This window comes from Typopeltis vanoorti, chromosome 25 (genome assembly GCF_054136105.1).
Source record: "Typopeltis vanoorti isolate ZY-2024b chromosome 25, IOZ_Tvanoo_1.0, whole genome shotgun sequence".
In the NCBI taxonomy this organism is placed as follows: Eukaryota; Metazoa; Arthropoda; class Arachnida; order Uropygi; family Thelyphonidae; genus Typopeltis; species Typopeltis vanoorti.
Genome location: NC_143573.1, coordinates 48,648,529 through 48,662,839, shown reverse-complemented (window position 1 = coordinate 48,662,839; position 14,311 = coordinate 48,648,529). Strand labels below are relative to the sequence as shown.

Below are 14,311 nucleotides of genomic sequence, written 5' to 3'. Positions count from 1 at the left end.
TGGTCAAAATTAGGCAGCAAGTGGATATCAAGAGATGAAAAGATGATCTACAGTTTAACAAAGAAGGGTGAACATTAACTAATGAGAGAGACAATTGGAAATTTATGGGGTGAAAAGAAATGTTGAGTGGAAAAGTGTTGGAGTCTGAGACAGTTATGAATATGATAAGTTCATTTATTATGACTACAATATATGTGTGGTATCTTTAAAAAAAATGCCAATGGCTCTGGCAACTTGTTAAGCAGCTCAGCGATCTAAATGAACACTAGTAATCAAGGAGAAATACTAATTAAACCATGTGTTAAAAGAACATCACAAAGAACAGCAGCTAGTAAATTAACTGAAATAAAGAAATAATGGCAAATAATACCTTTAGTTCTAGAATAACGTTATGCAAATGACGTCTAGTTGATTCATCTTTTCTGATTTTATCCTCTAAATCTGCTATTTCACAATTTTTTTGCTGAATTTCTAAACAAAGTTCTTCATTTAATTTTTGAACTCTCTGTTTGTTTTCTTTTTCCTGATGCAGGCTCAGCTACATGGGAAAATACAAAAAAGAATTGTGATATTACATAAAGTCATTTCTAAACCTTAATTTTAAGCTTCACATAGATAAAGGCTTTATTTTAATGACGAATCAAAGAGCATATAATGAGAAAACTGATTCCAAGCAAGTAGAATTTTATTATGTAAAATCAGACTATTCATGTAAAAAATATTTAACATCAAATTTTGGGAGGCAAGTTTTGCAAAAAGTCTTTCTTACAAAGAATATTAAATACAAAGCATTTTCATACAAATTTATACATTTCATACATTTATACTGATACCAAAACTGGAATCTGAGTTGTTCTAAGTATATATTATTTTCTAATATGATGAACAAAATGACAAGATAAGAAATTAAGAATCTACCTTATCAAATTTTCAAAACTGAAAAATATGAAGGCTATCTTGAAACAGGTTTAGTCTGTTTTTAACAGATCCCTTCAATAAGTTCTAAAGTTGTTTAAATTAAAGAAAAATATTAACGTAAGTGCATTAGCTTTCAAGTACCCAGATAACTAGTAATCAGAAATGTCATAGTGTGCACACCTAAGAATGCAGTCTTCTGCTCATCATTAACAAGTATACATGACACCTTCCCCTTCATTGATGTATATCATCACAAGCAGTTGTGATGATATACAGGCTACAATACAAAAATACAAGCTACCCATTTCAAATTTCTGACACTTCCACGGCACTGAAGAACAAATCAGAATGTAATGAATGGTGACAAAAACTATTCAACTTAGGCTGCATTAACTAATTGCTGGATTCAGGCCAAATAGATACTGTCAGGATCAGATCTTCACTTTATGACAAATAGTTCAGAAATCATGGGAATATAACAAAGATATGTATTTAAGTTTTGTAGATCTTGAAAAGGCATATGACAAGGTGCTAAGAGAGAAGCTATTCAAAATGCTACAGTAATATGGTGTCAACGGGGCATTATATCAAGCAATACTTAGTTTTTATTTGAGTTTTAAGTCAGCAATTAGAACTGAAGGAAGTACAGGAAGGTGGTTTAATGTTAAATCTGGTGTGAGACAAGGATGTACATTATCCCCCTCTGTTATTCATTATCTATATGGATCACATTATGAAGGAAAGTGGTATTAAACCTGATATCAAAATTGGTGATGTTAATCTCAGCTCTTTGCTTTATGTGGATCATGTTATACTTATAAATAAATCCAGTACAAGTCTGCAAGATTCCCTGACTAAATTGAATAACTGTTGTAATAAATTTAGTATGAAAATCAGCAACAGCAAGATAAAGACAATGAAAATAAACAGAAGCATTGAAAGTATCAACTGGATTGTGAATGGAGAACCTATAGAACAAATAAAATATTTCAGCTACTTAAGCATGATTTTTACTGAAGATGGTAAATTAAATATGAAAATATACAATACAGAATCAACAAAGCTAGTATGGAAGGAAGTCAATTGAATAAATTCATATGGAATAAGAGAGAAATTAGTCGGAACACTAAATTAGCTGTATATAAGACAGTGGTCAAACCAGTTTTAACTTATGGATCTGAGAGCTGGGTCAGAAGTAAAACACTTGACCAAAGACTAGAGACTGCAGATATGAGAGCCCTGAGAAAGATTAGAGGCGTGAACAGATGGCATCAATGGCAATATCATATTAAAAATGAGGATATTAGGAAAGAACTTGACATTGTCTGCATCTAGGAATGCGTTAGCAGAGCTAATCTCAGGTGGTATGGTCACCTAAACAGAATGGGCGAGGAAAGATTAGCAAAACAAGTGTTCTCTGCCAGGTTGGCAGGAAAACGACCCAGAGGAAGACCAAGATATAGGTGGATTGATACGGTACAAAGTGCCTTAGACGATAGAAATATAAGATCTGATAATGTTGGAGTCTTGACAAGTAACAGACTGATTTGGAGGAAAATTGTAGATAGGAAGTTAGTAATGATATAATTTTTTCATGTAGTACTATCATATCCTGTACACCCCTTGTGGGTACATGGCAGGAATTTGATGATGATGATGAAATGAGGATATTAGGAAAGAACTTGACATTGGCAAGTGGATAAGCTAACACATTCCTGTAGCATCCAGGAATATGTTAGTAGAGATAATCTGAGGTGGTATGGTCACTTACACAGAATGGGCGAGGAAAGATTAGCAAAACAAGTGCTCTCTGCCAAGTTGGTAGGGAAAAAAAAGACAGAGGAAGACCAAGATATAGGTGGATAGATACAGTAAAAAGCACCTTAGAAGATAGAAATATATGATCTGATAATGTTGGAGTCCTGACAGGTAACAGAATGAGTTGGAGGAAAATCATAGATAGGAAGTTAGTAATGATGTAAATTTTTCATATAATACTATCATATCCTGTACACCCATTGAGGGTACATGGTAGGAATTTGATGATAATAACAATAAATAAATACAGATGTCACTTTACTTAAATTAAGGGGATATTAAATCCCACATAGTTTTAAAACCGAATGAGAAACTCAAAGGTTTTAAAACTATGTGGGATTTAATATCCCCTTAATTTAAGTAATGTTTTCATTGCCGAAATGAAGCTTATTAGCTCTTTATACTTAAGTACAGATGTCACTTATGTTAATTTATTAATATAATTTAATTTATTAAATAATAAATTAATGCAAGTGGCATCTGTATTCATTGTTATTCTCATGTCTTCTACTTACTTCTCAATTTTAAAATCTAATTTAAATAGAGGCAGAGTTCTCCCTCCCGTAAAAGAGACTTTCAAGAATGAAAATATTAAAAAATCTCATCTTTGCTAATACACGCTAATCTAACTAACTATAGTAAACAGAATAAATTTGGTTGTGAAAAATTTTAAAGAGGTGTTCAGTAATTTATTTCAAAAACTTAGATGAACTTGTAAACAAATTTGAATGGCAATTTACCGGTTTAAAAGATTTTAATGTCAAGGAAGAGAGCTTACATTGATTTTGTAACATGAATGGGGAAAGGTAGGGGATAAAGGAAATTATTTTATGACTACAGACTAATATAAATGCATAAATGATTACCTGTTAATTTTCTTTATGCAATTAATCACTTGCTGCAGTATCTATATGTGCACATTTTTTTTTTAATGTAGTTCAGTAATTACAAAAATATTAACACCTACAATATAGTAATTTTAGTATGTTTCTAATAGTGTTTTTCAGATCAAAACATATGTATATAGATTATTGTAAAAAAGTAGTTAGATCATTTCTCTCTCTTTAATGAAAATTCTAGCAGTTTCAAACTATTCTTTTGACTGACATAGCTACTGAAGATATATATGCTTTAGTGTTTTCAGTATATGAAAAATTGGCAACAAAGCTTAGTTTAAAAGTTATTTTTGTTACATGCAATCAAGATTTTCTTCAACGCTTAAATATATTCAAATCTGATTTTATAATAATAAATGCAGATACTGAAATTATACATGGGTTCTATAAGGAAGTTTCAACTGTTAACAGAATTGCATAAGCCAGTGACTTGCTATAATACACAACTTCTTAACAAATAATGCTAAACTTTTTTTTTAACGTAGTTCAGTAATTACAAAAATATCAACAACTACTATATAGTAATTTTAGTATGTTAAAGAAACATATATGAAAATGTTTCTAATAGCACTGTTTTTCAGATGTAAATTTTACAAACAGTGTGAATTTCCTGCCTGACTAATTGAGAGATAGTAACCACAAATTTGAAATTAAATAGTTAATGGACCTGTGTATGTTTGCTTGTAGCTTGCTGTATTAGGTAAATACACTGCATCTCTTAGGAATCCTGATATTACATATGCAGTTAAAAGTTGGCAACCATTCATCTCAAGCAGGTTTGCTAAAAATAAAAACTTGCTTTAAGCTTGAGATCAGCCTTTGGAAAGTTTCAAATATGTATGAAAACGAAAAGGAAAATCTAGTAACGTTTTTTTAGGAATAGACACAATAACATAAACTTTGAATTAATCAAAATGACATGGATAATAATGGGCAATTTTGTGCTTGAATTAAACAAAATATTTTGCAATAAATTAATTGAAAAGCATACACAAATGCAAAATAGCCATAAAAATTAATACAAAATTATGCTTCATAGGCAGGAAATGGAATCTACAGTTCATCGTAGTAAAATTACGGAGACTACAACTGTGTTAGGAATAATTACTTTAATTTCTCGACATTCTGACTTTAATATTAAGGTCATCTGTAGTACACACACATACATATATACACAAAGAATATAAAGTAATTATTCCTAACACGGTTGTAGTTTCCATAATTTTACTACAATGAAAGTTGATCATCGTGTAATACTAAAAGAAAGGAATCTGCCTTGAATTAATAGTAATATCCAATTATCCAAGTTTTACTGCACAGAATTAACATTCATATATTTTAATAAACTAGATAATTAACCTATTTGGCTATATTATCACATGATCCCTAATCTCTTTTCTTGCAATCTGCTCACCACACACAAAAAATACTGATGCTTTAATGCCTCCCTTTTTTCTTTTTTACTCTCACACCACTGCTTATTTTATTTAGATATTTCGATTTTTTTTAAAATATAGACTTTTTTTAAGGTAATGAAATTCACAATGCAATCACTTCTTAAATCTGAATGATATGAGCAGCAAGTTATGTATTGCAGCGAAATGTATTAAATGATATTACAGTGAGATACTTTCCAATTGTCTCACAAATCCAAAGTAAGTCTCAAAACTTCCGGATGTTTTCTAGATTAATGTAATTTCTTTAAATTAATTTTCTAAACCATACTTCCCCCAGAATGATTGGATCTGTTTTAAGTATTGTATAAAGTGAAACATGGTATTTTTTAAATAAGAAATAAAATTCACTGAAAATGCATATAGCACTTCTTATAAAAGCAAAGAATTGTTGTTGCTTACTTTTATGGCTTCAGTTTCAGCATTCAGTGCTGTATTAGCTGTTGTTAAATGTGTAACAGTTGTTTTCAATATACAATTTTCTTGATTAGCCATATCAAGGTTTTCTTGAAGTCTCAAAATCTGACGATCCAAGCAATTTTTGGAGAGTATGAGTTGATCAATCTCAGCAGTTAACTTAGCAATGATGATTTTTGATTCTTCTTCTTTTTGCCTTTGAAATTAATCATTACATTAATAAAAGGAGAAAAAAATATTTTTTTTTTTAACTTTGGATTTTATTTGAAAAAAAAAAAAAATTGATTTATCAAATTTTTGACAGTGGTCAACATAAATTCTTCTAAATGTTGTACAAGTAGAGACCATTTTAAGAAAAAACTATTTCAAAAATTTGAAAAAATAAACCCTTAGTATCCCATAATGCTTTGCATTATGGGATACTAAGGCAAGTGATGTGAAGTCATACCACCTTTACCACGAGTTGCCCCAGTCCTGAAAATACTTCAGGCGCAAACTTTGTTTGCTTATACTTGGATAAAAGATTAAACCAAATATATAATTGGTAGCATAGCCAAGTGAAAAAACTTCCATCAGCTACCTCTAATCCAGAGAATTTTAGTAATAAGGTGTTGACACCTTTCGGCAACCGGTATATGGTGATATGACTTCTGCATTGCTTCCGCCTTAGCATCACCATCTCTGGGTCTGGCTCCCACTGACGAGACCTCAATAAAGATCGAAACTGGTTGGAAGCTTGTGTGATGAATGACAATGCTGTAGCCCATGAAGTTTTAACTGAGGCTTGGCTGTTGCTGTCACCCAGGTCCTGGGTGGTGGTGGTGGTAGGGAGATAATGAATGGCAATGCTGTAGCCCATGAAGTTAACTGATGCATGGCTGTTGATGTTACCCCTCAGATGACATATGATCAAATGAGCAGTTTTGCTCGGTGAGCCTGGCACGGGGGTAGAGCCAACGTTGAGAGTTCTTCTCAGTGGCAGGGTGAGCGTGTTACTGAGGGAAACAATGCTGAGTTTTTGGAGTTTGACCTGTCCTTGAACTTGAAATAAAGGTCAAAACCAGTCTGAATAGTGACCCTTCCCTTAATGCATAGCAGTATACATGTCCGCAAGGAGATGAGCTTTGCATTATGGGATACTAAAGGAAGTGATCAGAACTTGTCCCACCTTTACGAGTTACCCCAGTCCTGAAAATACTTCAGGCACAAACTTTGTTTGCTTACACTTGGATAAAGGATTAAACCAAATATATAATTGGTAGCATAGCCAAGTGAAAAAACTTCCATCAAGTGTTTGGTCATTGAGTTCTCTCTAAGGATTCCAATAGAAATATTATTATTATTAATATTATGTGACACTTCTGGAATTTTCTCTGACACCTCCAGGGAGTCCTCCCAGGACTCCTTGGAGGTGTCAGAGAAGACTCATCGAGGGAGGCACCTGCTCTACAACTCTGTCACCACCACTCAATCCACCAACTACAGTAACATCATCTACTGCCCACCACCACCACTAGTATTTTCACAGACAATCACAAACATCCATGCCCACGGCAGGATTCGAACCTGCAGCCTTTTAGCTGGAGAGTGGATACACAAACCACTTGGCCAACTAATATCAGCTATTTTGTAAAAAGAAAGAAGGAATCGATTTGCAAGTTTGCATTCATTGAGAAAAACAATACAGAGAAGGGTGTTCCAAAGTGCAAAGGTTGATCAGAAGATAGTTAAATTGTGTATGGATGTTGACCAGCAGCTGATTGAGTTCTTACATGATTAGAAGAAATTGTTGCAGACAATTTGGTGGAGCAAGCAACACTCATTAAAGTACCTATAAAATACAGTGGAAGTAATCAGAGTGAGTCTGTGAGAGAGGGAGGTCACCTACCAGGCAGCTTGCTGTATACAATCAAGAAACTTTAGGGAGGTTTTTATTATTATTATATCACACCTCCAGGGAGTCCAAAGACTCATCAAGGGAGGACATCTACTCTACAACTCTTTGTCTCACTACTCCACTAACCTTCATCTAACACCAACTCCATCTACTGCCGACTACCACCACTAGTACTTTCACAGACAATCACAAACATCCATGCCCAGGGCGGAATTCGAACATGCAGCCTTTTGGCTGGAGAGTGGATACGCTAACCACTTGGCCAACCAAGCTGCCCTTTGGATGCATCATCCCAAATGTGAAAATAATATTCTAAGGTTGGCTGGATTTAGAATTTACAGTTAGGAACTGAGAAGGAGAAATCCAAGGAAAGAAAACTGATCTTGACTGGAAATCAGAACATTATCAAAAGTAAGGGGGGGGGGGTGAAGCAGGAACTTTCTTCTAAGTAATATGACAGAACTGTGCTTTGATATTGCACTGAAATTCACTAGTTCAACTTCACCTTACTTCAGAATGGAGAGCAGATTAGTGTTTAAGATATTGGTTATGGAAAATCTAAGGTTTCTCAAATGAAAAAAAAAAGGAAATGAAAGGACTGTAATTAGCAAAACTATAGAAACAAAGTTAGAGAAAGAAGGTCACTGATACATAAGAGAAAGAACATGAATGACAGTGCAGAATCTTGTGGTACTCCAAGCAATGATAAAGAAATCTGACAGGAAGCCACCCACCATAACATGCAATTTATGACCAGAGAGGGAAACTGGCAATTCAATCAACCAAAGGCAGGAGAGAGAGAGACTATAAAATGGTAGCATACTAAGGAGACCTTGATACCATACAGGATCAAATGCCTTGAAAATATCGAGAACTACTGAGAATTTCTCCAAATCTTTTCATAGTCTGTGTCCAAAGGAGGATAAGATAAGTATTGTCTGGTACAGAATGAGAAAAGTAAAATTCTTACTGGTGATCACTAATTAACTGATGGATCTCCAGGTAAAGTAAAGAAGATGGTTGTTGATGACCTTTACTTTTGAGAGTATTAGAACTTATATAGGCAACAGAGGATGAGTGTTAATTCTGGAACAAAGGTTTTTGGAAGAAACTGATTACCTGGACTATGAGAGCACAAGGTGGAAACATGGTATAGGAGAAGTTTTGCCCAACACCCATGGCGAAGGACCAGAAAGCTTGACTGTAATTCACAGATATTTTTATTTATTTTATTTTTTTGATCACATGAGTTGAGAGAGGATTGTCTGTCAGCAATACAGTTTACAGATAATGAAATTGTCAATATATCTAAAATCAGAGAGATACATTTTAGGCTAGCTGGAGAAGGCATCTCAATGGGTGGACACATTGACCTGTACGTGCTTCCTAGCAGAATCATGAATGTTGCAACTGATTAAGAAAGTCCTGGACCACTATGTTCATCCATATGCAGGTGCAATAAGAAAGACATTTAGCCTACAAGATGTTAATGCTTGTCCTCACTGAGCAAAGCTTGTGGACCAATATCTTCAAGCAGAGACTATATCTACTGAATGAATGGCCTGGCCAACCAGGTCTCCTGACCTTAATCCTATTGACCACATCTGTGATACTCTAAGTAGATATATTGCTGCTCTCAACCCCTTCCCCACCCTCCAAAACTGTGAAAGACTTAGCTTTGCAGGAACAATGGTTATTATTACCAACTTATAGAGACACTATAAGTTGGTAACATTGTTGGTAAGCTCCTGGATACTATTATAAACAGAATGAAACATTACTGCTATAAAGGATGAAGGTCTTATTTTGACCTCTTGTTTGACCATTGTCTTCATGTATCCATTTGTTGCTGAATTAAACTATTTACAATTTTTGTGGGTGCTTCTTTCACATCTCATATCACACTGCTTTTCAACGAATTACATAAAAATTCATCATAAAGTGTTTGAGTTATTGTGATTTTTCTCTGTCCCTTAATTAATGGAAACCAGTATAGAAGCAAACTTGCCATGATGTATCAAGGAATCCACGAAAGTGATTACTTCACAAAAGAACCAAGTTGTAATTTCATTATGTGTACAAGTGTCAAATGGCCTCTTAACATGTCTGAGTTCCATTATGCCAACAATCTGCTCAAACCTCACAGAGAACATAACATAGTTTACAAATCATATCTGTCCTCTTATCTTTTTATCAAAATCATTTGCAGTGTTCATAGTGTAGTTTCAGATTATCCATTCTCTGCTCTTTATATGTACAGGTAACCCTCGTACAATGGGGATGTTAGGTTCCACAAAAATGAAGCGTTACATAAATCGCATTATGCGAGACTCAGATCACATAGAAAAAGTAAGGTTAGGTTCTGAAATCGTTTTTTTTAAATTATATAAACAACAATGACATATCCAACGAAAAAATATTTTTTATTTAATTCAGGCAATTCATGTAAGTTAAGAAAATGAACTATGAAACAAACACATAGTATAAAATTATAAAAATTTATAAATTGTACGTAAACTTCTTTGCACATAATACATAAATATTTTAGGCAAAATAAAATAAAGTGTATATTTTAATCATCATCACTCTCTTCAAAATGAACATTTCGTTTATTTAAGCGTGGCAAGACGTCGTCATCACTTGAAATCTCTTGGACATCATTAGTATAATTCTCATTGCATACTTCGGCTGGTTTAGTTATCAAGAAGTCAGTAATAAGACATTGCTTACCACTAAACTGCAATTTTTTTTATTAAGTTCATAATACGGAGCTAAACAAATATCCAATTGCCTCGGGAATTTTCCGGAGCGCTCCATTGAAAGATCATTATCCATAAAATAACTTTCTTGCCAAGTCCAATCCTTCTGCTAATTTCTTTAAACTGAATTCTTTAACGGATTCATCACAATCAGAATCTTCGGCAGAACTTTCTCCGCCATTTGGTTCGAATTCATCTATTAATTGTACCAGTTCCTCCTCATTTAAATCTATTTCCCCATCAATTAATTCACTAACAACATGAAGAGATTGGAGCACTTACGAAGAAGTTCGTGAAGGTTGAGTCTCGGGTGCTGATCGAAACCGAATGTATCTTCGGTCTTGTTCAATTGTTACCTTCGCAGTTTACACTGGGTGGCTTTATCACTATTAACAAATGTGTATATCGCTAAAGCGCTCTAAGTGGCCATTACTATAAAAATCTTTTTTTTTTACATAAAAAAAGCATTACATATTGTGTGTAACTCACCAAAAAAATGAAAGTGCTGAGCTTGAGATTAACACATTTATGATTTTTAATGCACTTTCTTGGCAGAAAACAAAGACAATTTTCAACAATAAATACTTTATATGGTAAACAATTGACGTACATGTGTGATAAAAGGTATTTCCACTAATATAAATTTGCTACTTATAACTACATGTGCGATACGAGCAGACGAAAATTCAATGAAGATAAAATTAGATTTTTAAGTCACGCATTGAAAAATATATGAAAAGATAAAGGGTTATTACAGTTTGTAGACCGTCTTATATCGAAACCGCATTGTATAAGTACTGCGTTTGACAAGGGTTACTACAATTTGTAGACCGCGATATATCGAAACCGCATTATACGAGGGTTGCCTGTACTTACTTATCCTGGAGAAGCTACCGGCCATTAGTCAGGGAACCTAAGATTAACAGATATCCTTATTATGATTTTAGCCTCTCTGAGAAAGTCAACCTACTATTAAGCTACTAACCATTAAATATACCAGCTAAACATATAAAACAATTTTGCATTATCCATCTGAATGCTGAGCACTAAAAACGTCTTCTAATTAAATCAACATGAAAGAAGAGGTTCAAATCACAGAAGAAAAATCAAACTTCAGAGAAACAAAGAAAGAGTTAGCCAGTTGAATGCAAATTTTCAGAGATAAGCTAGGAAAGATAAACATCTAAACATTGTGTGTTCTGGTCAGTATGAAACCTTGAGTTTCATGGAGGAAAAATCCAGACAACACTATATATATGAGAAGGCAAAGTACTTTCAGCTAAAAACTCCTTACAGAGGTTCCTCACATCCTAAATAAGATTTGAACCAGTGTCTTTCCAACCAAAGGACATCGTCATTATTGACTGAGCTATAGAGGCATACTGCCAACTGCGATAGTAACAAGAATTTGCAATACAACTTATATTTTGACCTCACAAGTGCAAACTACTGTTGATAATAATGTGATGTGATACTTTTACTGAAATACAGATTCGGGACATACTGGTCATAATTCATCCTAAGGCTTAATGGTAATAAGAGAAGCAAAGATGAAATAAACACCATTTATTACCAATATTTTGTTGACAATTAAGTAAAAAAATGGTAATGTTTTAGACAGATATATCACATACTATAGCCATTTTCAAAATCTTGAATACTTATATTTATTAAAGTTGGATACATATGGAATGACTCAGGCCAATTCCAAAAACAGTCTTTCTACCATAAATCTCCTAATTTTTAACCAGTCTACAAAGGAAGTACATCACTCACCTTGGATTTTTAAATTAGCTCACAGGGATGTGTTACAATAATGAGAACATGACATACAATTCTATAATACACACACACAGTTTGCTGAACATGCAGCGAACCTGGAAATAACCCGTTTGCGCTAGGCCATGGCTCACATCTCTTCTGCATTGAGAAGGCACATTTTTCACAAATTCATTAATATATATGGTAAACTAGTTTCAATTTTCATCAGTATAATGTTTGTGTAAAACTAATTTGTAAACTGTCTGAATGGTATCAAAAATTTCAACAGTAATGTGATCTTATTTCAAATCACTAAAAAAAAAAAATTTTCTTTTAAAATTATTCTGTATTACATCAATTGGTTGACTTCTGTATCTACTGAAGCATATATGAATGTCTAGTGATATTTCAATTTTATGGTTACATCATGCTGCATTATTATCTACAAAAAAGGAAATCATAACAAATAGCAGGCTCTGCAGCAATATTGAAGTAGCACTACGTTTATAAGTATTTTGAACTGCTACAACCACTTTTATTTTCTACAACTGCAGATTTTTTAAAAATCAATTAAATGCTGTTTGAAAAAGGCAGATGAGATATGAATTCATCCATACATATAATTCGCTGTAATGACTTGCAATTATTTTATATACTGATAGCAAATGCAAATATTAAATACAGAGATAGAATTTCCATTCTTATCTCCCCTACAGTTATGAAAACACACACACTATAATCATTACTTATATAAAATAATCATATTTGTTTGATTTCATTTATCAAACAAAATTCAAAATCCTGAAACATGACATTCTGAATATATATTTCTGTTTTAAATAAACAAAGTTATTGGCGTATCAACAGGTTTTGAAATGCACATTTTACATCAATTTTCACAATGTCTTAGTCCACTTTTTCTCCAGGCATTTTCAAAAGATTAAAGGATTAGCAAGGTGTTTCTTGGAAATAAACTCTGAAAACTTAAGTCCTTTCTTTCTTTCTTGGGATAAAAAATTCTTAGAATTTCCCTTATCTATTATTTTAAAATAGGTTGTTAGAATGTTGTACCATACTTAATGCCACAATAAAACTACTTTTCTCTTGCTGTGTTGTGTGTGTGTGAGAGTTAGGGAGGGGTATTCACTATACTAAGGTTCAGATATATTAATTAATTGGATATAATTCAGATATATATATATTAAGGTTCAGAGAAATTTGAGCTGTTGCCCCTTGAGCATTGCCTCGTGGCCTGCTCAACAAATTGTCATCCTTTAGTCTCCCTACCTCCCTCTGTAAATGGATAGCCAACTTTCTCTCTGGTCGTTTTCTGCGAGTCATGGTAGATGTTTCTCTCTTTGAGCTTCACCATCAATGCAGAGTGCCTCGAGGCTCTGTCCTATCACATAGTCTCTTTCTCTTGTTCATAAACAACCTATTCACAAGCACCATTAATCCTATCCACAGCTTTCCTAATGATAGTACTCTCCACTCATTCAACAAACCATTCAGTATTCTGACATCCCATGCTTTAAGATCACCTTCAACCAGTACCCTAAGCACTGATCTTCATACTATTGTTTAGTGGAGCAAAGATAGCATTGTCATGTCAATGCCACCAAAACACAGCCTTGTCTTTTATCTTGTAAAAGAGATCTCAGTTCATCTACCCTTACCCTCAGTAACACAAATCACCAGGAGAAACTGGAGGTAAAGATTAGTCCAAGCAGAGAGATCTGATCTTTACCTCCAGTTTTTCCTGTCACATAACATCAATAGCCTCCTCAGCATTCAAGAAACTAGGCATTCTCTTTTGTTCTAAAGGATACTGTATACCCAACCAACTCCTAACTATATACAAACCCAAATCCCCATGCCTAGAATACTGCTCACATGTCTCGGGAAGTGCACCTAACACTTTCTTTAAAATCCTTGATGCTGTCCAGAGACAAGCAGGCTCATTGATGATCCCTCTCTTACAGATTTACTTCAGCCTCTATCTCACAGATGCAGTGTTTCAGCACTGTGTCTATTCTACAGGTACTTCCACAGTCACTGCTCTAGTGAATTGGAAACTATCATTCCTTCACTTTCAGTTGCACCTGTTATACAAGAGTATAAGTTGCCCAGCATCCCTTTACAGTGCAACTGCAAATGCACCAAACTTGTTTCCTCCTCTTCCTCTTTTATTCTCTCCACCTCAGTCCTCTGGAAGAGCCTTTCACATGAAGTATTCCCAAGCAACTTTCAGCTCTTCAAAAAAAACTTCTATCTCAGTAATCATTAACACCACACACACATAAATTATATAGAAAGAGTGGATATTAAAGATCCAACGCTATTTCAAAGCCAAATGCATGTAGAAACTTTCAAAGTTTCAAAAAATTTTTA

The 14,311-nt window shown here is 33.8% G+C and overlaps 1 protein-coding gene across 1 annotated transcript in view; it reads right to left on the bottom strand.

Annotated features, from left to right (window-relative positions):
* The window catches only part of LOC150092727 (carboxy-terminal kinesin 2-like), a 230,065-nt gene that overhangs the window by 142,884 nt on the left and 72,870 nt on the right, over nucleotides 1–14,311 (bottom strand). The window contains exons 5-6 of the mRNA XM_090414368.1: nucleotides 5,489–5,699; nucleotides 371–538 (exon numbers count right to left, since the gene is read on the bottom strand). Of these exons, the coding sequence (XP_090270494.1) occupies nucleotides 371–538; nucleotides 5,489–5,699 (379 nt within the window). The remainder of the gene's footprint in view (nucleotides 1–370; nucleotides 539–5,488; nucleotides 5,700–14,311) is intronic.